A 27602-nucleotide genomic window follows, 5' to 3' on the forward strand; every position below is an offset into this window, starting at 1 on the left:
TACCAAGAAGGAGTTGTGCGGCATAAACAAAAGTTGGTAGGTGTGTTTCTATACCTGAGAGATGGTGTCTATGTGAATTTCACACCAGTCACATAAGACTGGTGCTAGTAGTACCACCATAAGAATCCAAATTGGTCTGCTTTCAACACACACTGTAACGGTTGTGAACAATAGTTACCTTTGAAACTGGATGTGGTGAGTTGATGTTAGTTGAAAATTCCTTTAAGGTGACCAAGATGCCATTTTTTGAACGAGGTCATGTAATAGGGCTATGAGAAACTGGATGTTCCATGTATGATATTGCAGAAAGACATGGCAGGAATGTAGCCACTGTACATGATTGCTAGCGGCAGTAGCCGCAAGAATGTGCAGTCACAAGAAGACCAGGCTTCAGATGACCATGTGGCACTACCAAGAGAGAAGATCATCATATTCAGCATATGACTCTGTATTTGCAGCAGCAGTTTGAGTAGCCATTGACACCACAGAGACACAATGAACTGCTACAAATCAGTTATTTCAAGGTCAGCTCTGAGCCAGATGTCCTGAAGTGTGCATTCCACTGACCCCAAACGACTGCCATTTGCGACATCAGTGGTGTCAGTCAAGAGATCATTGGAGGGCATCGTGGACATCTGTTGTGTTGTCCAGTGAAAGCTGGTTCTGCCTGAGTGGCAGCAGTTGCCATTTGTTGGTTAGAAGGAGGCCAGTTGAGCGCCTGCAACCAACCTGTCTGCTTGCTAGACATACTGGACCAGCACCTGGAGTTAGGGTCTTGGGTGCGATTTCATATGACAGCAGGAGCAGACTCATAGTTTTCTCAAACATCCAGACTGCAAATCTGTGTGCCCGGTGTGATGATTCGATCTGTTGTGCTGCCAGTCATGAACAGCTTTCCAGAGGATGTTTTCCAACACGATAATGCTCACCGACATACCACTCTTGTACCCAAACACTCTCTATAGAGTGTCGACATGTTGCCTCGGCCTCCTAAATCACCAGATCTGTTTCCGATCAACCACCTATGGGTCATCATCAGACAACAACTCCAGCATCATCCACAAACAGCATTAACTGTCCCTGTATTGACGGACCAAGTACAACTCCATCCCATAAACTGAAACCAAGCACCTGTACAATATAATACATGCACAGTGGCATATTTGCATTCTACATTCTGGCGGTTACACCAGCATTACACATTTGCAAAGGCTTATCTTGTACTTACATTAACCTGTGATCTCGCAATGTTAATCCTTAAATATGTCACCCACACAGATGTAGTCCCAAAATTTCATCACTCCTCATTAATAATTTTTTGTGTGTTATGATTTTTTTCCATCAGTGTAATAATAATACAAGAAGCAATCTCTGATAGATGCTGAGTTGTGGTTTGTTGAATATAGTGGTAGAGCAAGTAAGATTGTGAAATGTACCACATTTCACAGCTAGTGGAGTAATTTATTATGACATGAAACTTCCTTACTTGTTATTAATTGTTACAATTTACTAATTAATTCACAATTTAAATCCCTTTGCAGACCCACATAGTCTGTCTTGTCAAGAAATTTGAACTCTGTTGTTATTTTGGTGCACAGGTGCATGTAGCAAACATCACGATGGAATTTCACTGCCTCATTGAAACACAGTGAGATGGGATTATGCCACTTGCAATCATTCTGCTCTTTTAAATATTTTTCCCTTGTCATTCAGCTGATTATACTGATACAAGTATGGTATATATCATGAATACACAAAATGATTAAGTTCTCCTTTATGCAGTAATTTATGTAATCTCATTACTCGTATCAGAATTTAGCAACTGCTGAGACTAGTAGTGTATTTAGTTTTGTTTAAAATCTTGTTAACTGAGATAACTGCTAATTTAACTCATTATAGTAGCATGCTGTACAAAAATTAGTACGAACTAATCAGTAGTTATGAGAGGACGGACACTGCTCGTTAGAAAGTCCAGATTTCATTCCTTCTGGAACCTGTGGAATGTTCAGAGAATTTGATGTCTGTTTTGTTGTCCTTGCAGTTAAACTGAACAAAAATTAGATTTCATGTATGATTAGATGGTGGAGCAAGCAGCCAAAGTAACTGTGAACCAAAACAACTCTCAGTCGGGGCATCCGTAGCTGTGGTAGTTCATTTTATAGCACGAAATCTGCAAACAGCTCTGCCTTGAGCCAATTTTTATTAAGGGACTACTGGTTTTGTGGCTTATAGACACATTATCAGCAGCATATAAAAATTAAAGCATGGTAAACAACATGTTAGAGAATATAGAAGGCCCACCCTTCATAGTTAAAACCATACTGTCCGTAGGGCAGATACTCAATGAATAAAATGTTAGGTGACAGAAAATATCCTACACCATGTAACAAGGATGCATCAGGAAGTCAGCATAATTATCCCCTACAAAAATTATGGTTTTAACTATGAAGGTTGGGCCTTCTATATTCTCCACCATGTTTTTTCCATGCTTTAATTTTTATATGCATCTGATGGTGTGGCTATAAGGCATAAAACCAGTGGTGAATTACAGAAAATTGGTTCAAGACATAGTTGTCTGTGCAGTTCTTTCTATTAAAAAAAGTAAAAAATAAAAAATTGTGAACCCATGTATTGGTAGGGGGCTTCACTGAACTTAAAATGACCACACTATTTGGTGAATAGTGCCTTCCCCAGCTGGATGACTCCATTCTTCTTTTCTTGGATCAATCACTTGTCCAACTAACCTCTCCATAGATTATAAGAGAAACTGTAATCATTTCTTGCAGTGTTTGATTCTACATAATATAAAATTTACAGAAAGGCATTTCTGGCATTGAGAAGCAACTGAAACAGTTGAAAATGAGTAAGTTGTCAGGTCTAGATTGAGTTCCAATTCGGTTTTACAGAGATTAGTCTACTGTATTGGCTCCTTACTTAGTTTACATTTATTGCAAATCTTTCACCCAGTGCAAAGTTCTAAGCATGTGGGTGAAGTGCGGGTGAGGAGTAGCAGGCAGATTTCATATTTTTAGATTTCTAGAAAGTGCTTGAATGGTGCCCTCTGCAGACTTTTCACAGAAGTTGTAGCATACAGAATGGGTTCCTGATATGTGAGAGGATTGAAGGCCTTTTTTGTAATAGAATCTAGTATGTTGTCCTCAACAGCAAGTGTCCAACAGATACAGGACTGTCTCAGGGAAGTGTGAGAGGACCACTCCTGTTCTCTTTATACACAAATGATGACACAGATAAGGTGAGCAGCAATCTGAGAAAGTTCGCAAATTATGTGAAGTGTACGGGAAAGTATCATCACTGAGTGACAGAATGATGTAAACAGGATTTATATTTGGTATAATTAATGGCAGCTTGCTCTAAATGTAGAAAAATGTAAGTTAATTCAGATGACTAGGAAAAACAGTCCTGTAATGTTTGAATACGATAGAAGTGGTGTGCTGCTTGCCTCAGTTCCATTAATTAAATATCTAGGCATAACATTGCAAAGCAATAATAAATGGAACCAGCTCATAATGATGGTAATAGGGAAGGTGAATGTCAACTTTGGTTTATTGAGAGACTCTTAGGAAAGGGTAGCTCATCTACAAAGGAGAACACATGAGGAACACTTGTAAAATGTTGGATTGAAGGAAAACATGAAAGCAATTCAAAAGCTTGCTGCCAGATTTGTTATTGGAAGGTTCAATCAACAGGTGAGTATTACGGAAATGCTTCGTGACCTCAAATAGTATCCCTTGGAGAAGATAAGTTTCTTTTTGTGAAACACTTTACAATTGACTGCAGAATGATTATACTGCCACCAATGCGCATTTTGCGTGGATTTTGAAGCCAGAGGAGAGAAATTAGGGCTTGTACAGAGGCATATAGATAGTCATTTTTCCCTTGCTTCATTTGTGAGTGGAATACAAGGTATCCTCCACCATATTCCACACGGTGGCTTGTGGTATATGTTTGTAGATGTAGATGTACTCATATATTGATATTTACCAAAGACATTCACAAAGATAAATGACTATGTGTTGTAATAATCTTGTGAATGTTGGGGTGGGGGAAAATATTCATAGACTGGCATATTGATATTTTATGATCTTGGTAGCATCACCATGGGTTGTATCAGGGCTGCTAAACACTGTTGCATGGAATCACAAAGTGCCTCAATATGCTGCCGGGGAATAATCTGCCATGCGGTTTGGGGGTGCATCCACAAATTATGAACTGTGGCTGCAGGAGGACTTGAACTACTGTGTGAATAGCTTTAAAGCATGCAATTTTAAACTTCGGGTTTCGTTTTGATGTCTTCTGTTGTCTCATTACACTGGGTGATGAGTGACTGGATAGATGCCTTTGACATGCTTAGTGATTTTATGTAGGATCAGAATTCTCTTGGGCTCCCAGAAAGATCCTTTGCTAAGGTATGCTGGTTGAAGTCTTTTTTCAGATGCATGAATTTCTACTAACTATTGCCTTTTTACTTTTCCACATTATTTTTTGAGCCAAGCGTGCAACAATCTGTGCTTCCATTACAACTGCATTTTCATGTCAACAATATGGACATCTGCTTGTTTCTATAAGTGATCAGTAAGTTTATTGTGTTCAGTGCCAGTGGAATCAAAAACCACCTCGTAGTGTTCAGCCAGCAGAATCCATATGTGAAAGTGCACTACAAACATTTTGCCACTTTCATACTGATTAGTAGGTTATTGAAAGTGTGTGCCTGTGATTAACATTCTACGTGAGATCTGAGAGCAGTCATTGTGTTGCTGCAAGTGATAATAAGTGTGGAAACAAATAACTAAACTCTGTGTTGAGTATATTATTTGAGAATTTGCCATGAAACTAGATTCCAGCAATATGACACGGACATCTTACAATGACCTGCTGAGCGCAAACATGAAATCACATGTAAGCCACACTACTAGTTTGAAAAAGTGAAACATCAAGACCAATAAATGTGATCACAATGAAATTTATTGCATTGGTTGGGGAGTTGACACAATGCAAATGATTAGCATTACAGACCCGTAAATGCACTATGACTGTGAAAATTCAGTATGTAGTAGTGTCACCAAGTGCTGCAATCAGAGCCATTAGATGTCAGTGCAGGGAATCAAAGAGTGCCTGAGTATGCTGCTAAGGAATACTCTGCTAAGTAATTTGTAGGTGCATCCACAAAATATCAATTGTTGCTGCAGGAGAACTTGAATGAACAAGGTACTAACCAACCACATCGCAGACATGTTCGGCGGATGACCTGTCATGTGAACAGGCAGGTCAGGGAAGCAGAGGTACCCATCATACTTTGAAGAAGCCTTGCACATTCCTCAGCACATACAGCCAGGCATTATCCTGCTGAAATGTGGCATGTGGAACAGTGTGCAGGACAGGTAATGCCCCAATCTGTAAAATCCTCGTGATTTAGCAGTAGCTGTTCAGATTGTACTCAAGATGTATGAGGCAAGATAGCATGTGCAGTGGTGCCCCAAACAGTCACACTTCGTGTTTGTCTGGTATGCTGTTCAGCAATTCAATCTGCCTGATTGTGTTCACCACTGCAGCTTTGAATGTGTATGCAGCCATCACTGTAGGACAAGTTGGCACAGGATTTGTCTGAAAATGCTGCATTTTGCCACTCATCATGCCAAAGTTGGCATTCATGTGCCCATTGCAGTTTGTGGCGCTATTGGGTTCTGGTCAATGGAAGCGACACAGAGGTATGAGTGTCGCCAGTCTAGCTAGCAGAAGATGCCATCAGACCATCCACACAGACATGTCCACAGCTGTTGCAGTGCTTAATGCACTTTCATGCCTGTATTCCTCCCTGTGATGTCTGCAGGGCCTAGTGACTCTTGGTTACACATTTCCACTTTGTTTGATGGCTCCCCACTGACAGCATTTTTTAACACACTGATCTGTCTAGTCATACAAAAGAGGTTGCTGATGGGCCTATATACCTGCCAAACTCTACAATTAATTCACTTATTATGTTTCTGCTGTTTTACATGTCCTCTTAGCATGTTGTGTTGCACACCATTGCTTCTGAGTGTTTTACCTTTTACAATGCCTTAGTGTACATCACAGGATGCCTTTTGTATTACAGAGTTAAAGCGTATGAGTAAATTGTGTGCATTGATATGTAGAAATTCTCAATGCAACCACTGTTATGGTTATCAGGAATATAGTCGTCATCATGGAAGTCAATGTTAAGGTATGAGCTCTGTCATTATAACAGTCTGATTCTATGTTGGATGAAGTTTTTGAAATTTCTGTAGTAGATTAGATAGAAAATTTAAAAAAAATTTAGTTAGATGAACCATCTAAGCAGAAGCATAGCAGATCAAGTTATCAAAGCATAATGAATCGAGAGATACCATGTCAACATTATGACTTTCCTTAGTCAGTTCACTGCACCCAATCTGATATCAAAAAGATAGCATGAGTGAGAGCAATCAAACAGCACTTCTCATCAGTGGTCATAAAGACAGAAATATAGCATATATGTTTCCAAGTAGTCAACAGAGTCCACCATGCCCACAGTGTTTCAAGACCCATCAATGTAGAGTCCATAATCGCCACGACATGATATATTACAGCTGCAATAAATGAGGCAACATGACAACTGTTTATCATAATCAGAAATGGAGCCTGAAGCCAGCTCTGTAAAGTAAGAGTATATGCATCAGCAACATTGTGCAAGTACATAACAACAAAACCAATGCGCCAAGTATATTGATGCTAGCATTTACAATGAGTCACGAACCTGAAACATTCTGGTCCATTAGTGTCACTTATCAATGAAGACATATACTTGCAGTTTATTCACCTGCTTTGCATTCAACTGAAAGATGACTGTAAAATTGTAGTAATCAATCAATTCTATGAATATTTTCATCACAGTATCTGCTGAATACAAGAAATTTACCCAAAACATAACTTTTGCCACTGTGACTCCTTCTACAGCTGCTAAAATTTTTGGCTGTGACACTTTCACCAATATTTGATTTCTTATTAAAGACCCTATAGTACTGCATCGTGTTCCATATTTTTTAGAAATCTGAATATGCCTTGCCAAGAATTTGCTAACCTACTGGTGCATGTACGTGTGTGTCGACTTTACTGCGTTGGCACTGGAAACAACACTTCATCCACTCTCTACAGTCCTTCTTTGGTTGCAGCCACACAAAGCAGTCTGGAACCACATGGAGCATAGATCTCATACTTGGGTGTCTCAGGCTGTGTAGGGATTCAAATGCTTGCTGTCGGAAGTTCAGAGGAATGTATGGACGTGGCTTGGTTGTGGACACATCGCAATACAGTTGCACGCTGGCACCAGGAATGCCTATGGGTTGTAGTTGCAATGAAATCCTTGCATCTTGTAACAGGTCTTGCAGCTCTTGGCCTGACCTCTGTGCTTCTGCAAGTGCCACATAGTCCAGTGAAGAGACACTGCCGATGTGAGAGAGACAATCCACCATGATGTTGTCAATCCTGGAAATATGTTGAATGTCCATGGTGAATGGGGCAACGTATAGCAGTTGATTCTGTTGCCTCAGTGAGTAGTTTTGATTATTTTCCTGGAAGGCAAATGTCAGTGGCTTGTGGTCTGTAAATACTGTGAAGGCAAAAGCCTCAACATAAGGACGAAAGTATTTGACAGCCTCACACACTGCCAGCAGTTCACAGTCTTACGTGCTCCATTTCTGTTGCAACATTGTCAGCTTTCTAGAGAAGAAAGCTAGCGGCTACCAGGCCTCATCAACGTGTTGTTGAGCACGCTGCCTATGCCTGTCTAGCTTGCATCTACAACCACAGCCAACAGTGCATTCAGGGATGCGCCAACATGTCGCGTCCACTATCACTTGTTTAGTTTTCTCAAATGCCATGATCATGTCGTCCGTACAGGTAATTGTCAAATAGCCTTTAGCCTCCAGGCTCACCAGTGCAGCTGTTAGCAGCTCTTGAACTTCAGATGCATGTGTCAGATGTTGCCGATAAAAGTTTAGCTCTAGGTAGTGTCTTAATTCCTTGCATGTGGCTGGCTGGGGCAGCTGGTGGATAGCCTCTATTTTGTCCAGGAATGGTTGTGAGCCTGAAGGAGTAATGTGGTGGCCTAGGAAGTCAACTTGCAACCGTCCAAAGATACACTTCGCCATGTTCAGCAAAATTCCGTACTCACTTAGTCATTGAAAAGCCTCGACGAGATGCTGGCAGTGTTCTTCCGGTGAAGCTGAGAAGACCAAAATGTCGTCCAGCTAAGCAAAACAGAATGACAGGCCTTGCAGCACTGAATCAATGAACCTTTGTGAGGTTTGCACTACATTTTGGAGACCGAAAGTCATAAATTGACTTTCAAATAAGCCAAATGGCATAATAATGGCTGTCTTCATTGGCCACCACAATCTGTGTGTAGGCCTTGGTGCAATCTAGTACACTATACACACAAGCACAGCTCAATGCATAGCTGAAGTTGTGGAGCAGAGGTATCAGTTACCTGTCAGGTATTGTGCGGATGTTCAGTGCTCTGTAATTCCCACCCTTTATGGGGATGAGGTATAACAGTGAAGACCAAGGGCTGTCCTCTCTGTTTATGGTATCAAACTCAGACTTGGCTATCTTCAAAAAGTCCAGCGCCAGTCAACTTGGTCGGCAGGAGATTAGTGGCCCCTCAGTTGTCTTGATATAGCACACAGTGTTGTTCCTGATGTCCTTTGGTATGCCCAGTGGCTTTTTTAACGCTGGAAGGTCCTTCAATAATGTGACATACTCACTGTCAGTGGCAGTAATCAGCTGGGCAGATTGGTTGGATGCCTGACGCCAGACATCTGAGGCCATAAGCCCGATGGTCTAGTCTACAAGGTAGGTGTTGGTCAAATCTGCCAAACGGTTATAGTACACCAAGAAATCCACTTATATTATTGGGTCAGTCACATCTGCTGCAGCGAAATTCCAAAGGAACACATAGCAGAGGCCAAAATCCAGCTGTATTCCGTGCAAGCCATATGTTCCAATGACCGAGTTATTCACAGCCACCAGGCAGAATGATGTACGCAGTTGGCACTGATGTAGTATCATACATGGGTAAATACATAATTCAGAGCCAGCCTCAATCAAGTACTTACAGCTGGTGTGTTGATTGCTGATGAATAGGCACTATGATGTTGGCCAACAATCTGAGTGATGTTGGCCGACAATCTGATGAAGCGCCTACGTTCAATTGTCTCTGGCATTTGGGAACACGCATAGTTTGGTGCAGCATTGTCCAAGTTCCCTCAAATGCCATTGGTACCAGCACATATCCTTCTGTGTATCAGGTGACGGCACAGGTGAGTGGAACACAGCACTGTTGTGGGGGTGTCACCTGTATCTTGGCCAGCTACGATCTCCACCAACACTGCAACACACTACCAGATGGCTAATATGCTGCGTCAGTTGATCAACCTTCACTGCTAAAGCATCATACTCAGCTCATGCTACTGTGATGGCTGATACCATAATAGGTGCATGTGAGGCAGCATCCAGCACCTTGTCGTCCAATTCTGCCACAGAGTCTAACGACATATCTGACTGCATCGTGATAATCACCTTGATAGATGGAGGTAAACGACAGCTCCAGATCATACATCATGATCTGATACAGTGCCAGCATTACTTTTACTTCTAAGATGCTGCAGATACTGTGAAGGTATTTGGTCCCCAATGTCATCTTGAATTAATATCTGACGGATGCACTCTTCTTTTGATGCTGATATGGGGTGGATCAGTTCCATCTTCAACTGTTCGTATACATTAACTTCAGGTGGTGCGATGATGATATCTTGCACTTCTACTGCATATTGCTACTTCTAATCTTACCCTCCCACACATCACCAGTAACTTTTCAGCCTCTTCATTAGTTTCGAAGCTTTGAGAGACATAAGATATACAATTTCTTTTTTTACTTATCTTCATTTTCTCATTGTTGGCTGCAGGGCATCTAGGCGTAGATTCTTGAGGCTGCAGTTTTGACTTTGTGGGTTCCAATTGACATGTTAACCGATGAAGTACTTTCTGTTTTTTTGTATTTTATCCCATTCTTCTACATCACACTGACTTCACAATCTCCATTTTCATAAAACCAAGATTTACATTATTATTGCCAAAATGAAAAACACATCTATTTCCATCAGAGGCATGCCCACCACTACTCACTCATTCTGCAGTAGTAATACATTCCAAAGAGTTTACAAAACAAAAGAGTTTACAATCTTTCTTGACAAAAGAAGAATCATCACCAGGTTATATCACTCAGAAATAAATTTAATAATTAGTATTAGATTGTGCAATTAATAATATGAATTTTAATAATGCCAGGTATTTCATAATTACAGATATTTCTAAAAGAATAATAATTTAAGCTATAAAAACAGGACCAAGTAACTATCAATTGTAACAAATTAGTTTCTTTTTGTACGTTTTAACCTGAAATATAATACAACATACAAAAAAATCATATGAAATTCTTTTAGTGAAACAGCTGAGATAATTTTAACTTATACAACATTTGAAAATACTATTTGGTATTGGCTATTTCTATAAGAAAAGGTAATATCAGAGAAGTGTGTCCCATTACATACTCCAATTGGCTCACTGCCAATGCAAATTAAGATGCGTCTCCGGTAAAGTCTGAATAAAAATAAATTGCCTGTACCTGAGCAAATCATAGTGCCAGATTTTGCAGCCAGGATCGCAATAGCCCCAAGGCTAGTCTAGATACTGCTGGGTTAGCTGCTGCTTGATTCTCATTAATTCTTTACTGATGTTACACATGCACAGGCAGGGCAGATCACATCGGGGTCACTGCTGTAGCCACAGTGTAAATGAATTAGGTCCTGTGATTCTGCCTTGCCTGCTACATAAATGATGCATACACCAGAATATGTTAAACTAAATGATGGAACTTTATTTTTGTGTACGGCACTAAAGTACAGAGCTCATGATTCCAGTAATGTGCAACAGTCCAGTCGAGGTCAGTGAGCTTCTCGTTCCTAGTGTTACTAAATATGTATAAAAGGAACACACACTACAGAAAGATAGCTAAAAAGCATAGAATAATTATCATACAAAAGGTAACTAAAACAAGGAATAAATGATATGCACTTCGCGCGAATAAACCCAGTGCCTCTGGCGGCGCACACGGAACTACTGATGCATGCACAAAAATTTGACCCTCACGCTCTAGCACACACGCACACACACACACACACACACACACACACACACACACACACACACACATGGTAGGCAGTTGTGGGTCACTACAAACAACAGGATCTTTTTGCTGCAAGTAGACTCACCAGAAAGTAGGTTAATCATTCCTCCACATTTCCATCAAAAACTGCAGCCCAATAGGAGTAGCTTCTCTGCCTAGGCACCCATGAGTAAGCACTCAGATTATTGAGTCCATGGCTCAAGTGGTACACAATAATACTTTGAGAGCCCACCACCACACTGGCACAGTCACACCTGGCACCTCTCAGTTCCAAGCAGCAGCCTCCACATGGTGCCAACAAATCAGGACCACTTTTTGCTTCTGCACCACATCCATTGGCTTGTCATATTCATCATCCAATAGTTGCCACCCACTACAGATAGTGGAAGAGAGGCTGTCAGCTGGGAAGTCCTTTGCTTACCTAACATTGGTGAAGATGGAGATGCTTCTGCTGACAGGAAGAAAAGACAGTGTGCTGTGAACACTGTCACAGTTCAGTGGCTGCAACCAGCTCAGCTCACTTCCTATACATACGCCACAGAACACAGTTTTGCGAGTTCCATTCACAAGACTACATTCCAAAGTAGCAGTCACTATATGCAGAGAACTAGGATAGTTGAACAAGTGTGTGCATGATTATTTTTAGTCTCAGTGACAATATCATAGATTGCCAGGAAACATTCAAGTTATTAGGAAAGGATTACAAACAGTCTTGACTGAAAAACACCAAATGCTGTACTGTACCATCACCACTAATAAATATTATTGATTACTTCTTATTGTGTTGCCACATTTCTATTTTATACCACTCTGTCAAGCAAGTGAGTAATGTGATAGTACTAGTGGGACAACTGCCTCCCATTTTTTGGATCATAATTGGAATTAACCTTTCTGTTATCATGGATGTTTTGGCTGAACTGATAGTGACAGTCAGTTACAGCATACCAACACACACACACACACACATAGCTGGCCACTCTCAAGGTAATATTCCACCTTCCACCGTTGTCTCGAGATAAAACTGTCAGAAAATGTTCTTGTTTCAAAGACAGGAAGTGAACCTGCTATTACAACCAGATGCAGCTTCAGTTGACAGAAATCAGCTTTCCACTAAGATCTTTCCTACCAAAGCCTATCCACAATTATAACTCAGATCTGCAAACCAGACACTGAAAAGACCTGTATGGAAGTGGATCCTACACCAGCTTCCAGTTCACTGCTGTTGCCAACACCTCAACAGAATCCACAGTCCTGCCTCTCCCTATGAAAACCAAGGCCCTCTCAACACATCTCTCAAGTCGAGCACTGTACAGCAGCTTCCAGCAGTCTATGGTATGGTTATTTTCTGCCACTGCCCAACTCCCCCTCACTGTGATAGCTGAAACATCATCCATGGCATTTCTAATTATTTGAGCTGGTTATAGGAGGAAGTATTTCATATACCTGGGAAAACATTAAAATGAATGTAAAAGTAAATATATTTGGGAAGGTGCCACTGTGACACAGTGCACAACTACATCTCTGAGGTCATCAGTGTTTGGTCTTTTATGAAAGCCCACCGGTATCCAATCAGCTTCAAAAGACCTACACTGTGTTTTGGCTGTCATTGGGATAAATGCTTAGCCTCTTGCTCCATTATGACTTCAGTTACAGATGTGGTATATGTTTGAGAATTTTATTGTTAGCCTGTGAATCATCACTTGTTATCAACATGGACTGGCTTGCTTCTTTTTAGGAAAGGGCAGTGTGTTAGTGAACCTTACAATAATTACAGGCTGGAATATTACAGACTACCTTGTAATTAAGATTTTCCTTGTTCTGATAACATTTCCAAAGGTCCATGCAGGAATAGCCTCTTAATTATTGAGTATACATAGCATTTGAACACAAATGTGTAAATAAATTTGGTCACTTTTAAGCCTCTATGGAGGAAATCATTATTCTATGTTGGTCTACACCAATAACAGTTTATTTATTTATTTATTTTTAATCAAATAGGTGATTAGCATAAATAAGAGTTTCAAGTGAACTCACCTGTACTGCAAATAAGTATGGGGCATGCTGCAGATGTGTAATGCGAGCATAGACTGCTCCACCAGGGGCAAAATCAAGACCTCTGGAGAGATCAACATCGCTTTTCTGCCAAAATGTTGTGAATTCATTTTTTATTGAATTTGCTGTTATAAGCTCTATGCCAGATACATTAACACCAGGGAAAGTTAACTGCAAAAGAATTACCTTTATTAAAGGAAGGAACAACATGCTCTTATTTTAAAAGTTGGAAGTTAATTATTATGCAGTACATCACTTATATAAAACTGTGTTTGCAAATATAAACAGACCATAGTTTAAATAGGCTGAATATATACTTTGGGATAAACAACAAGCCCCTCTATATCCATATATTACTGTTTGTTTTAAAGTCACAATACCTGCAGCTGACAGCACAGGACATGCTTTCACTGTTCTTACAGTATTTAATTTCCAGGAAATGTATTCCAATATTTTAAGACAATGAGTGTGGAATTTGTTTCTATTCTTTCTGAAGTGTCATGAATTTTTCTTGAAGTTCTGGGTGAATTTATTTGGTGCACAACTAATGCTCCAGTTCATTTTGAAGATAGTGAGTGTGATTGTGATAAGGTTTTCAGAAGAGCAGTCCCATACATTCATCCACATTCGTTGAATAAAGACACAATATTCCTTTCTTTGTGTGCAGAAATGTTATCTTGCTGATGTAGAAGATTTATAGTTCCACATAATTGTCACAGAGTGTCTAAAATGATTACATTACATCATTGCCTGAGCCAAAACTAATAAAAACAGTTGTAGGCCACCTCCATTGTGTTTCACTATTATTGCAACACACACAAGTAACTGCAGTCAGTGGACATTTGTTAGATCCTCACATAAAATATATAAAATACTGTACCAGTCCATAAAAGTTTCATATACTATTCAATAAACAGATGCCAGTGTGGGGACATCCACTACGATATACATTGCGGTTGTGCTGTGAGTGGAATATCTGTGACTTCACCTAAACTTCAGTTTGTTCTTAGCATCCATCGTGAGCACTTGGATATATCTGACCATCATACTGTTAGTCTACCATACCATGTTGTACCTGATTTATATAATATACGCATTGTACCTGATTTCCACACTGGTGCCCTTCACAGTAGTGAATCCTGACAGTTCACAATGACCACTTAAGAGGTAATTTTTACACTGATACAATTACTACATGGCCCACACACAACCATCATGTGCTAAAATTTGCACGCCATGCTAATGCTTCCCATTCTGGATGGTGCAGTGCTTCTCAGTTGACTCTTCAATCACCTACAGTGATCAATCCTGTGCGTGATGTGGTTCAACACTGTGCTTCAACTTATGATGTCAGTGACAAACAATTGAAAGCAACAAACAGTATTTCTGTAGGTTTCATCGCTGTTCCCATACTGTGGAAACCCTATGCACCTCATCAAGTTACCTTCCATTGTACTGGTTCAAGAATTTCCACGTAAATTCTAGAACCACTCGCTCTTCTATCATCTCGAACACACAATATTTTGAAAAATAAGTGTGAGAGAACATTCACACTACACAAAACATGTTTATGTGTGCAGGCTGGAAAGGAGTCACAAGCACAAGGTAGATGCGATGGTCGAATGGCATCGACAAGTGTTTGCCACTTGCACCACAGAAGCCATATTGGAAGAACAAGGAGTGTTTATGTATCTTATGGTGTTTTATATTGTTGATTATTCTAACAAGAAAAAGAAGAACAGTTGAAACATTCTTAATTAGAATTCAACTACTGGACTTGAGAGAAGTAGGACATGTTCATAATTGCTGGTGGTTATTAAGCCAACTATATTGTAAATGTATTCTAATCGGATCTGATGTGAGACAAGTCGGTTGACTTGCACGAGTTTGAATATTTGTGTGTGAAAAATATTGAATTTGATCTCTGTGGAAGTTGAAATATACTATGACTGAGTTAAAAGTATTCTTTGAGTACTAAATTATTTCAAAAATAGAGAGAGAATGTTATAAATTCCTGTTTCCTTGGCGAAGAAGGTTTTGGACATTGATGGAGCTGGCAATCCAGAGGAGAAGATCGGCTGCTCAGATCAAGTAAGCTGACCGATGAGAGAGAGGTGTGAATTTTGCTTGCAATCCAACGTCACATTGCTTCATATCGTCACACATTGTTAGACCATTGGGGATGTGGGTGCACTCAACGACTGTGATATGACTTTCAAATGATAGAGCACAGCGATCAGTTGTCCTTTTCTTTCAGGTTTTATTAGCAAATCTAGATTTTGGAAAGTGCGTAGCCATTATCACTGCACTATTTCATGGTAGCAATGCATGTCCTAATAGGCCAGTCCCCTGTTCTTTGGGCTATTGTCACAGCTCATTCAAGACTATGTAGGACTAGTGCCTAGCCATTATCAATGCACTATTTCATGGTATTAAGGGGCTACTACACTATTAGTAAGCACATCTTTGGTGCTAGTGATAACAGTATATGTTCAAGTGTAATTGCTTATGAGTACAGATAGAAAGTGAATCTGTAAGACAACCCACTGGATATGATTGGTAAGGTGGTATGTTGAGGATTGTTATTATAAACATAGCAGGACTGATGATATTCAACTATTGATCAAGGTAACTTATGTCAGTCAATAAGGACACATAAACTTGTGATGTGTTACGATTTTAAGAGTTTAATAATTGAGACATGCAACTTTTCGCTTCTCTGAAACCTGCTTGCCGTGGTATTAGAAGACACTCCACCTTTCTAATCTTAACACAACATATCGAAGATGGATATGAGAAATGGCTCATTACAGGTGCTGTCTTTACCGATCTATCCGTGGCTTATGATAGGATCAACCAATGGCTCCTTCTGAATAAAGTTTATGATATAACTAAAGACTTCACGCTCATGTGCAATATTAGAAACCTTCTCCAGAATTATAGATTTTTTGTGGAACTTCGGGGTAAGAAAAGTAGATGCAGAACTCAGAAAAATGGGCTACCACAAGGCAGCATGCTTGTGCCGCTAGTATTCAACATCTATACCAACAATCAACCTATACCTGAAGGAACTCAAAGCTTTATTTATGCTGATGACTGCACTATCACTACTCAGGCTGACTGTTTTGAGACTGTAGAAGATACGCTATCAAAATCTTTGGAAGAATTCGCTATTTATTATCATGGGAATTACTTGAAACATATTCCTGCCAAGACTCAGACCTGCGCTTTGCACCTGAAGAATAAACAGGCAAATAGATCCTTAAATATATCCAGGGGAAGCATCGTACTCAAACATAATCCAGCTCCCAAATATCTTGGAGTAACTCTGAATCACACGCTAATGTATAAAAAGCATTGTCTAAACACCAAACAGAAAGTGGCAGCCAGAAATAACATAGTGGGAAAATGACAGGTACATCATGGGGTGCTAATCCATTCACTGTGCACTTAAGCGCACTTGTTCTATGTTATTCCACTGCTGAATATGCGTGTTCAGTATGGTACAAGTCCAGTCATGCCAGGAATGCAGATGTGGCTCTAAATGAGTCTTGCCGGATTATCACGGGTTGCTTAAGACCTACTCCTGTGGACAAACTCCATTGCCTGGCTGGCATAGCTCCTCCTGAAATCTCACTGGCATAGCTCCTCCTGAAATCAGATGTGAGGTAGCTGCGAGTTATGAGAAAAGTAAGGCCACAGCGAAGAAAGCCCATCCACTATACGGTCATCAGCCAGCACATCCTAGACTGAAATCATGAAAGAGCTTCTTGACAGCTACTGAGGCTCTCATCAAGAATCCACATGTGGCAAGGATCTAGTGATGGCAGGAGAAATGTCAGTATTTTGGAGAATGGTTGGCTCCAAAGGAAGAACTTTTCCCTGGACATTCCGAGATGTGGTCAATATGGAGGTCTCTCAAGAGATTACGATCAAACACAACGAAATGCAAGACTAGTCTGAGGACTTGAGGTTTCTCTGTGGACTCAGTTCATTGCCAGTGTGGCATTGAGCAGACTAACAATCATTTCCTTCAGTGTTCCTCATCACCAACCACCCGCACCAAGCAATACCTTATGAGAGCTACACCAAATGCACTTGAAGTGTCAACTTTCGGTCTTCTTTTGTGTAAAATTATGTCAACACATACATTTTTTTATATTTCTATATTTTTGACACAATAAATAAATACATTTTAAAAGTTACTTCTCTGTTATATCAGAAGCTTATAAAATTTCATTCAAAGACGGGTACATTTATTGAGACTCCATGCTCAACAATATGATTGTGTTATGTTAATTATAATAAGTTAGTCACAAATGACCACAATTACTCAATTATAGGGATGGCAGATGTTTGAGTATGAAGACATGAATTAATAATTCAGAAGTTTGTAAAACACCTTCCCCCATAACAGCTGCTGTTGTTGTTGTTGTGGTCTTCAGTCCTGAGACTTGTTTGATGCAGCTCTCCATGCTACTCTATCCTGTGCAAGCTTCTTCATCTCCCAGTACCTACTGCAGCCTACATCCTTCTGAATCTGCTTAGTGGATTCATCTCTTGGTCTCCCTCTACGATTTTTACCCTCCATGCTGCCCTCCAGTACCAAATTGGTGATCCCTTGATGCCTCAGAACATGTCCTACCAACCAATCCCTTCTTCTAGTCAAGTTGTGCCACAAAATCCTCTTCCCCCCCAATTCTATTCAATACCTCCTCATTACTTATGTGATTTACCCATCTAATCTTCAGCATTCTTCAGTAGCACCACATTTTGAAAGCTTCTGTTCTCTTCTAGTCCAAACTATTTATCGTCCATGTTTCACTTCCATACATGGCTACACTCCACACAAATACTTTCAGAAACGACTTTCTGACACTTAAATAAATACTCGATGGTAACAAATTTCTCTTCTTCAGAAACGCTTACCTTGCCATTGCCAGTCTACATTTTATATCCTCTATTTCGACCATCATCAGTTATTTTGCTCCCAAAATAGCAAAACTCCTTTACTACTTTAAGTGTCTCATTTCCTAATCTAATTTCCTCAGCATCACCTGATTTAATTCGACTACATTCCATTATCCTCATTTTGCTTTTGTTGATGTTCATCTTATACCCTCCTTTCAAGACACTGTCCATTCCGTTCAACTGCTCTTCCAAGTCCTTTGCTGTCTCTGACAGAATTACAATGTCATCGGCAAACCTCAAAGTTTTTATTTCTTCTCCATAGATTTTAATACCTACTCCAAACTTTTCTTTTGTTTCCTTTGCTGCTTGCTCAATATACAGATTGAATAGCATCGGGGAGAGGCTACAACCCTGTCTCACTCCCTTCCAAACTACTGCTTCCCTTTCATGTCCATCGACTCTTATAACTGCCATCTGGTTTCTGTACAAATTGTAAATAGCCTTTCGCTCCCTGTATTTTACCCCGCCACCTTCAGAATTTGAAAGAGAGTATTCCAGTCAACATTGTCAAAAGCTTTCTCTAAGTCTACAAATGCTAGAAATGTAGGTTTGCCTTTCCTTAATCTTTCTTCTACCAGTTTTTCCATTCGTCTGTAAAGAATTTGAGTTAGTATTTTGCAGTTGTGACTTATTAAACTGATAGTTCAGTAATTTTCATGTCTGTCAACACCTGCTTTCTTTGAGATTGGAATTACTATATTCTTCTTGAAGTCTGAGGGAATTTCACCTGTCTCATACATCTTGCTCACCAGACGGTAGAGTTTTGTTAGGCCTGGCTCTCCCAAGGCTGTCAGTAGTTCTAATGGAATGTTGTCTACTCCCGGGGCCTTGTTTCGACTTAGGTCTTTCAGTGCTCCGTCAAACGCTTCACGCAGTATCATATCTCCCATTTCATTTTCATCTACCTCCTCTTCCATTTCCATAATATTGTCCTCAAGAACATCACCCCTGTATAGACCCTCTATATGCTCCTTCCACCTTTCTGCTTTCCCTTCTTTGCTTAGAAATGGGTTTCCATTTGAGCTCTTGATATTCATGCAAATGGTTCTCTTTTCTCCAAAGGTCTCTTTAATTTTCCTGTAGGCAGTATCTATCTTACCCCTCGTGAGATAAGCCACATTTTTGAGACGTTTGTATTCCTTTTTGCCTGCTTTATTTACTGCATTTTTATATTTTCTCCTTTCATCAATTAAATTCAGTATCTCTTCTGTTAGCCAAGGATTTCTACTAGCCCTCGTCTTTTTACCTACTTGATCCTCTGCTGCCTTCACTATTTCATTCCTCAAAGCTACCCATTCTTCTTCTACTGTATTTCTTTCCCCCATTCCTGTCAATTGTTCCCTTATGCTCTCCCTGAAACTCTGTACAACCTCTGGTTCTTTCAGTTTATCCAGGTCCCTTCTCCTCAAATTCCCACCTTTTTGCAGTTTCTTCAGTTTTAATCTACAGTTCATAACCAATAAATTGAGGTCAGGGTCTACATCTGCCCCTGGAAATGTCTTACAATTTAAAATCTGGATCCTAAATCTCTGTCTTACCATTATATAATCTACCTGAAACCTTTTAGTATCTCCAGGGTTCTTCCATGTATACAACCTTCTTTCATGATTCTTGAACCAAGTGTTAGCTATGATTAAGTTATGCTCTGTGCAGAATTCTACCAGGCGGCTTCCTCTTTCATTTCTTAGCCCCAATCCATATTCACCTACTATGTTTTCTTCTCTTCCTTTTCCTACTGTCGAATTCCAGTCACCCATGACTATTAAATTTTTGTCTCCCTCCACTACCTGAATAATTTCTTTTATCTCATCAATTTCTTCATCATCTGCAGAGCTAGTTGGCATATAAACTTACTACTGTAGTAGGCGTGTGCTTCGTGTCTATCTTGGCCACAATAATGCGTTCACTATGCTGTTTGTAGTAGCTTACTCGCACTCCCATTTTTTTATTCATTATTATACCTACACCTGCATTACCCCTATTTGATTTTGTATTTATAACCCTGTATTCACCTGACAAAAAGTCTTGTTCCTCCTGCCACCAAACTTCACTAATTCCCACTATATCTAACTTTAAGCTATCCATTTCCCTTTTTAAATTTTCTAACGTACCTGCCCGATTAAGGGGTCTGACATTCGACACTCCAATCCATAGAACACCAGTTTTCTTTCTCTTGAGTAGTCCCTGCCCGGAGATCCAAATGGGGGACTATTTTACCTCTGGAATATTTTACCCAAGAGGACGCCATCATCATTTAATCATACAGTAAAGCTGCATGCCCTCGGGAAAAATTACGGCTGTAGTTTCCCCTTGCTTTCAGCCGCTTCACAGTACCACAACAGCAAGGCCGTTTTGGTTAGTGTTACAGGGCCAGATCAGTCAATCATACAGACTGTTGCCCCTGCAACTACTGAAAAGGCTGCTGCCCCTCTTCAGGAACCACACGTGTGTCTGGCCTCTCAAAAGATACCCCTCCATTGTGGTTGCACCTACGGTATCTGTATCGTTGAGGCACGCAAGCCTTCCCACCAACGGCAAGGTCCATGGTTCATGGGGGTAGGGGGGGGGGGGGGGGGGGGAGGGGGACCAGCTGATATAATTGAGAAATCATGGCTAGTTGGTTCACAATCACACTTAAGTTATGTTATTATGGTTAGTCGGAGTATTGAACTGATTCTGGGTTCATTGTGTTTGGATTTTTTGCTAGAGGTCCTGGGGCATAGTGCAGCAGAGAAAGGCCATATTATGATGAAACATATCATTGCAAGTAGCTGCAGAGTCTGCAGCACTATGCGTCATACCAAGGAGACCTTCATGACAAAGTTCATGACGATGGCCAGCACTGGCCTAAAAGTTTTGAATGAAGTAGAGGAGGATTCTACCAATAGCCTTGGAACAGTTCAGTCATGCTTGCATTAATAACAACTTGTAACTTGAGTCGTGAATTCAAGTCTGTTTATAAACTCACAAATAAAACCAGATAATTTTCCAGAACAGTTGGATTGTTCTTTGTAAAAAAGCAATTTTCAGGAAGAACTTCTGGAAGAAATGGGGAGTTCTGTCAACTAAAGTTAAAAGTGCGTATCGAGATGGTGGAACCCTTGCAAGTTCAAACAGCTTGACAAGCTGCAGAGCTTACATAATGGCCACTGGCTCTGCAGTAGCTACTGACTTGTTTGAGGGAGGGAGCAAAACAGTTCTTCTGGAGATCAGGAGAAGAAAGGCACTAAACACACAGGGTTTGTGTTATTTTTGATTCATCAATAAATGTTTTCATTAAACATTTGCATTGGTTGTACTGAATATATAAAATCACGCAATAAGTAATGCCTCCAAAATTGCTAAAAACTGCTAAACTGCTAAAGCTGCTAAAATTTTTTAAATAAAACAAACCTTATCAACAGTCTACATAATTAGTCTTCATATCTACATTTTTTTTCTCAACAAGTCATCCTGGCAATGAACACATTGCTCATAATGAGAGACCCATTTGTTAATACCATCATTGTAGAATGTTTGACTTTGTTGACTGAGCCACAAGCTTACTTCTGCTTTCATGTATTTATCACTATCAAAGTGAAGCCCTCAAAGGCATTCTTTAAGTTTTAGAAACAGATGCAAATCAGGTGGGACTAAGCCTGAATCATATTGAGAACAATCAGTAACAGCGAACCTAAGAGTGAGATTTTGCAGATGTCACAGGACTTGTGTGCTCTGGCAAAGTCATACTAAAGGAGAGCATGCTCCATGTGTGGATCAACTCTTTGAATCTGTTCCTTCAATTTTCTAAGGGTTTCGCAGTACCTTTCAGAGATTATGGTGGTGTCTTTAGACATGAATTCCAAATGAACCATGGCTTGAGTGTCTCAGAATACTGTGAGTATGACTTTGCTTGCTGATGGCATGGGTTTGAATTTTTATGGCATCAGTGATTCTTTGTGGGAACTTCACTGATGCTCTCCTGTTTTCAGGGACGAAATAGTGAATCCAAATTTCATCATCTGATGAACCCATCACCCTCACACTCAAAACGAAAGTCATTGCTGACAGGTGCCCAATCTCCTCTGTTTTGTATCAGGCATGAGCATTTGAGGCATTCACTAAGCACATAGTTTTCTATACTGCAGTTCTGCAATGACAGCTTGTACATGCTCTCATGATATTCCACACTTACATGACAGCTGAGTCTGTGTTATCTGATGATTTTCTCTGATGAGTTCATCAACCCCATTCCAATGAGTCTTGCTGGTTGCCATTTGTGCTCATCCACTCTGAGTTCAGTCTCATAAAGTTCTTTCATTATGAATCACGAAATCCAACATTGCATATTATGTTGTTGATGCAATCATCAATGTACACAGCTTTCATTATTCTACAGATTTCTATTGGATGCATGTTTTCTGTGGTTAGAAATTCAATTACAGCACACTATTTCCCACTCACTGATATAGTACCTTTAAGAACTGTCATGTAACACACTATAATTCAGAGCCCTCCAGCTGCAGAGGATTGCAGCTTGTGTCAGTCGAGTGAGAAAGTTGACAAAGTAATATGCATGGCGTGTAATAGCTTGACAGATATTGAGAACAGAAGAAAAAAAATTCAGAGCCATTACTTTTAAGGACATTCTCATATGAAATGTTAAACATTTCAGATTTTCAGAAATCACACGGAATACAATTGAGGTTTCGTCAATGACATACAGAACGAGCATTGTCATCGGATTTTTGCCCTACCACCAGTGTTGGCCAGTGGGTGGAGAATGTTATCACATGTTCTAACTCAAAAGCATTTGTCTAATGAGGACATACCACAACAGTCTAAGATTAATTCTTGGTATTATGCAGTCAAGGTTACTCTTATTGTATGGCCTTCCAATTTCATCTGCTGTGCAATATGTTATGAACATTTGTGAGTAAACATCATAACTTGTGATCTGTAAGGTGATATTGATAGCTCGTTTTTCATTAACCAATCTTCCCGGTATACGGCAGCACATGCTAAATTATGACATCCATCCTGAAGAGACATGTGCATTGAGTATAAGCATATACCATCTGAATATTGTAACAGATTAACAGTCAGTGCTAGAGGACAAAGTTTATGTATAAATGTAAGGGCTTGAACATTACCATATACTTCTTTCATGTCGAGTAAGACTGAGGTGAGGAAGCTGTGCTGGACAAATGGACTGCATGTCACTCATTAATATTATGTAATTTTCATATGTTCTGCTTCCTTTTACACAGACATTATAGGTGCTTGACAGTAAGTAATTGTGTTCCAGCCACTATTAAGTCTTACCAATCCATTGTAGAGTTTTGTTGATTATGAGGTTAGTGCAATTAGCCAGTATGATTTTCAGTTAAATGGCCTTTTTTCTTGCTTTGGTATGAGCTCTATGATTTGTATGACTCAAATACTTGGGAGCAGTTCCATGGGCCAAATTTTATCACCTGATGAAAAAAGTATGGTCATCAGACAACAAATGTTGTCAATCCTGGGGCAGTGTTAAAAGTAAGACTACCTGTTGAAGTTCCCACATTGCAAATGGGGGTGTATAAAAAGTGATCTTGCAATCAACTGAAACTGCTTGATTTTAGCAGATGGTGCAGCAATTGTGTCTGCAAAGTTTCCTATCCAGTATGTACTGTATCTCTGATGCTAGGAAAATATTTTCTGTGTCTAAATCTTGTAACTTCTTGTCATTTGTCTTTCACTTCAGTATCATGCATCATTAACGTATAGAACAAATTCCATGTGTCACTTTTGGATTGTTTCAAGAATCTCTTCACCCTTGCATCAGCTCATTTATGTTTTGGGCACATTTCCCCTGTGGACTACTGTCTAACTTCTATTAACACTGGCCTCCTTAAAGTAACAACCTAAGAAAATTATGGATGCCACTGTATTGTAGGCTGTTTATCAAAGTGGCTGTGGAGTAAACTTTCTCATAGATTCACAATATCTGCTCCATTCACCACCACACATGCCATCATGGTTTAATATGGTGTGAAGAAGGTTACATTTTAATTGAAACTGGCTACCATTGTCAATTATTATTTATTGCAGTGAAGACTAATTTTAATTTAGTTTTAAAATATTTTACTGAGACATCTGATATTCTCCATTAGAAATGTTTTCAAAAATTGCTTACATAAAATTTTAGTTCTAAATTACTCCACTGGTAATGACTAACTATCTTCAGGTAGTGCATTAAATAATTTTGGATGCATCATTGGGAAGTTGTTTTGTGTCTTTGTTAACTGACACCTTGGCCTGGCAATATTATCTTTATTGAAAGTGCTATTTTGATGAACTTCGTATCTCTTGCTTTAGGTTATATGATTTATCTTTCTGTGAATGAAACAGTTGAATACATATGGTGTGAAAACATTCAATACTCTTAATCTGGAAAAAGTTGGTTTACAATGGTCAATTTTTGCTTGAGATAATAATCATCATTGCTTTCTTTTGCAATAAAAGAACATTATTGTTGACTGCAGAGTGGCTCCACAGGACCAGAGCACAGCTAATGTGGCTGTGGAACATTGCATAGTACACTGTTCGTAGGTAGGCTATTGTGCCAACTTTTGCAGTTGGCACATTTAATGTAAACAGCACTGTGAAATACTTAGCTGAATGGGAGACATGTTTCAAAGAGTTCCTGCTAATGACTGTAGGTAGGTTCACAGGGTGCTTGAGCTCCATCTTAAAGTTTCCATGTTCTCCATAAATCCCAACAAATATCATGTATTGATGATTGGGTAGGGACACCAATTTAATGGCACAGTATCATTAATACTAAGATAAGAGGAATGGAGCAATGATTAATGAGTCAAGATCCCACACTTCCTATGACAAAGCAATTTGAATAGCAGGCCATGCTTTAAAACATTACATACTCAAACATTTCTTGAATTAACCTAAATAATTAAAGGCAATTAGAGTAGCAAATTTGTATACAATGACCACTACTTGGCAACATCTGAACAGAAATCCTGTGGTAGTCAAAGGCATCCTTTATGTCTGGTACAGGCATAGAAGTTAAATTTGTTATGCAAATAATAGTTTGATGACTGTGGATAGCAAAATTAGTATGAATTCACAGTTTCAGATCATATTACATGTATGATGTTCAAGTTGTTTTATTTGTTTGAGCCATTTCCTACTTAATTCAACATAGTGAGTCTTGGCTGCATATTTCGATATAATGTATGTGATTTTCCATTACCACAGAAAGATTATGTAACTTATGAAATTTTAAAATAGATATGCTACCAATACACAGTGCTAGATGACTAGTTATTGCAATTTACCAGTTTATTGTATTTCACTTTTTGACTAATTAAGCTATAAATTGTACTCTTTATGCCACTATATTATTTGTTCAACATTTATATATTCTGATTAACTGTTTTATTTTAAAAATTTACTATAGACTGTGATGTGCTCTGTCAGTCTTTAATACAACGTACAGCTGGAAATTAAATATGGGTTAGATATTTATTTAGTGAGCTGAGAACATTATACAAATACACTAACATCTTATGGTCTTGTTTGTATTGGCTTGTGGTATCGCTGAATCATGAACCATAGAACCAGAAGCTATTGTCAAAGTTGTAGGGTTTCTGCTAGTTTTGGTGTAGTAAATGTAGCCTGTTTAAGCACAAGCAGTACATAGAAAAATAATGATAAGTTTCTTGTTAATACAGGACAGTGATTTAGTTTGCAATAGTTGCTTCTCTTTCCTAATGTTTGCATTGCTGAAGATTCATCAAAATGATGAAATAATTAAAAGAAGAAACAGTACCAGAAGTAGAGACAATAACAGAGATGACTTTATCAGATTGGGTTACAGTAGTGAGAGAAAGAAGAAGGGAGCTGAAAAGCTGAAAATGGAACATGATGGAGAAACTTTTAAAATGAAGTAGTACAGGGTGATTGTAATTAAAGTTAAAGTTTCTAACCAATGTAGAAATAACACCACTGGTCAGAATGACAGCAAATTGCTACAGAATATTATCAAAAAAAGGGGGAAAATGCATGGCAGAAGAAAAATAAACAGTTACAAAATGTAGCAATAGATGGCACTGTAAGCATTCATAATTTAACAGTGGTCAACTAAAAATGATGAAAGAATCATGCAACAATGCCTAAGGTGTATGTCTGACATTAAACAAACTGTACTACTCAAGTGTGCATGGGTGTACACGTGTGATACAGTTAGTTACATAAGTCCATCCATCACGGCAATATCATATCACTTCGGATGGGAAAAATCAATTTTTAATGTCCTGAGACCAAAAACCGCATAAAAAGCATCAATCGCACCAGCTTTTAATTGTCCTGAGACCAAAAATCGCATAAAAAGATCAATCACATCAGTTTTCAATTGTCCTGAGGCTGAAACCACATAAAAAGCATCAATCAAATTCAAATCGGATTATTAATTTCCATGTGGCTGGTGCAAAACATGGTCAATATGCTTTCAAAAAATGGCTCTGAGCACTATGGGACTTAACTGCTGTGGTCATCAGTCCCCTAGAACTTAGAACTACTTAAGGACATCACACACATCCATGCCCGAGGCAGGATTCGAACCTGTGACCGTAGCAGTTGCGAGGTTCCAGACTGTAGAGCCTAGAACCGCTCGGCCACACTGGCCGGCAATATGCTTTCCAACGTTTTCCGCAACAAGTTGAAATTGAGAAACAGCATGTTCCACAACTGATCAAATTGTTTCCAGGATCATGTTCAGAATGTGTTCCACAATGCATTCTTTCAATGCAGCTAAGTTTTTAGTTGGCACACTGAACACAACATCTTTCAGATAGCCCCACAGTGGTAAGTCACACAGATTAAGATCAGGTGATAGAAACAGCCAGGCTGTAGGGAAATGGCAGCTGATATTTCTAGTATTTCCAAAATGGTGCTTCAGCAGCTGCTTAACTGGATTTGCAATGAGTAAAGGTGTGCCATCTTGCATAAAAATGATCCCAGCCACACATCCATGCTGTAGGAGAGCTGGAAAGACATGGTAGGGGAAAAGACACTCATAGCACTTACCAGTGACAGTACAGACAACAGAACTGGAAGCACCTGTCTCTTCGGAAAAATATGGCCCTATGATAAATGATGCCGTAAACCCACACCACACAGTGACCTTTTCAGGATGCACTGTTACTGGTTGATTTGTGTGTGGATTTTCTGTTGCCCATATTTGACAATTCTGTGTATTGACATATCCTGTCAGATGGAAGTGGGCTTTGTCTGTCCACAAAATCTTTCACAGCCAGTCATTGTCCACTTCCATGTG

General features: G+C 39.4%; 1 protein-coding gene across 4 annotated transcripts in view; it reads right to left on the reverse strand.

Moving 5' to 3' along the window:
- LOC124595577 (phenoloxidase 2-like) overlaps window positions 1–27602 on the reverse strand; it is a 223104-nt gene that overhangs the window by 21464 nt on the left and 174038 nt on the right. For all 4 annotated transcript variants that reach the window (XM_047134366.1, XM_047134363.1, XM_047134364.1 and 1 more), the window contains one exon: window positions 13295–13483. In XM_047134366.1, the coding sequence (XP_046990322.1) occupies window positions 13295–13483 (189 nt within the window). The remainder of the gene's footprint in view (window positions 1–13294; window positions 13484–27602) is intronic.

The sequence above is a fragment of the Schistocerca americana genome, chromosome 2 (assembly GCF_021461395.2).
Source record: "Schistocerca americana isolate TAMUIC-IGC-003095 chromosome 2, iqSchAmer2.1, whole genome shotgun sequence".
Taxonomy (NCBI): Eukaryota; Metazoa; Arthropoda; class Insecta; order Orthoptera; family Acrididae; genus Schistocerca; species Schistocerca americana.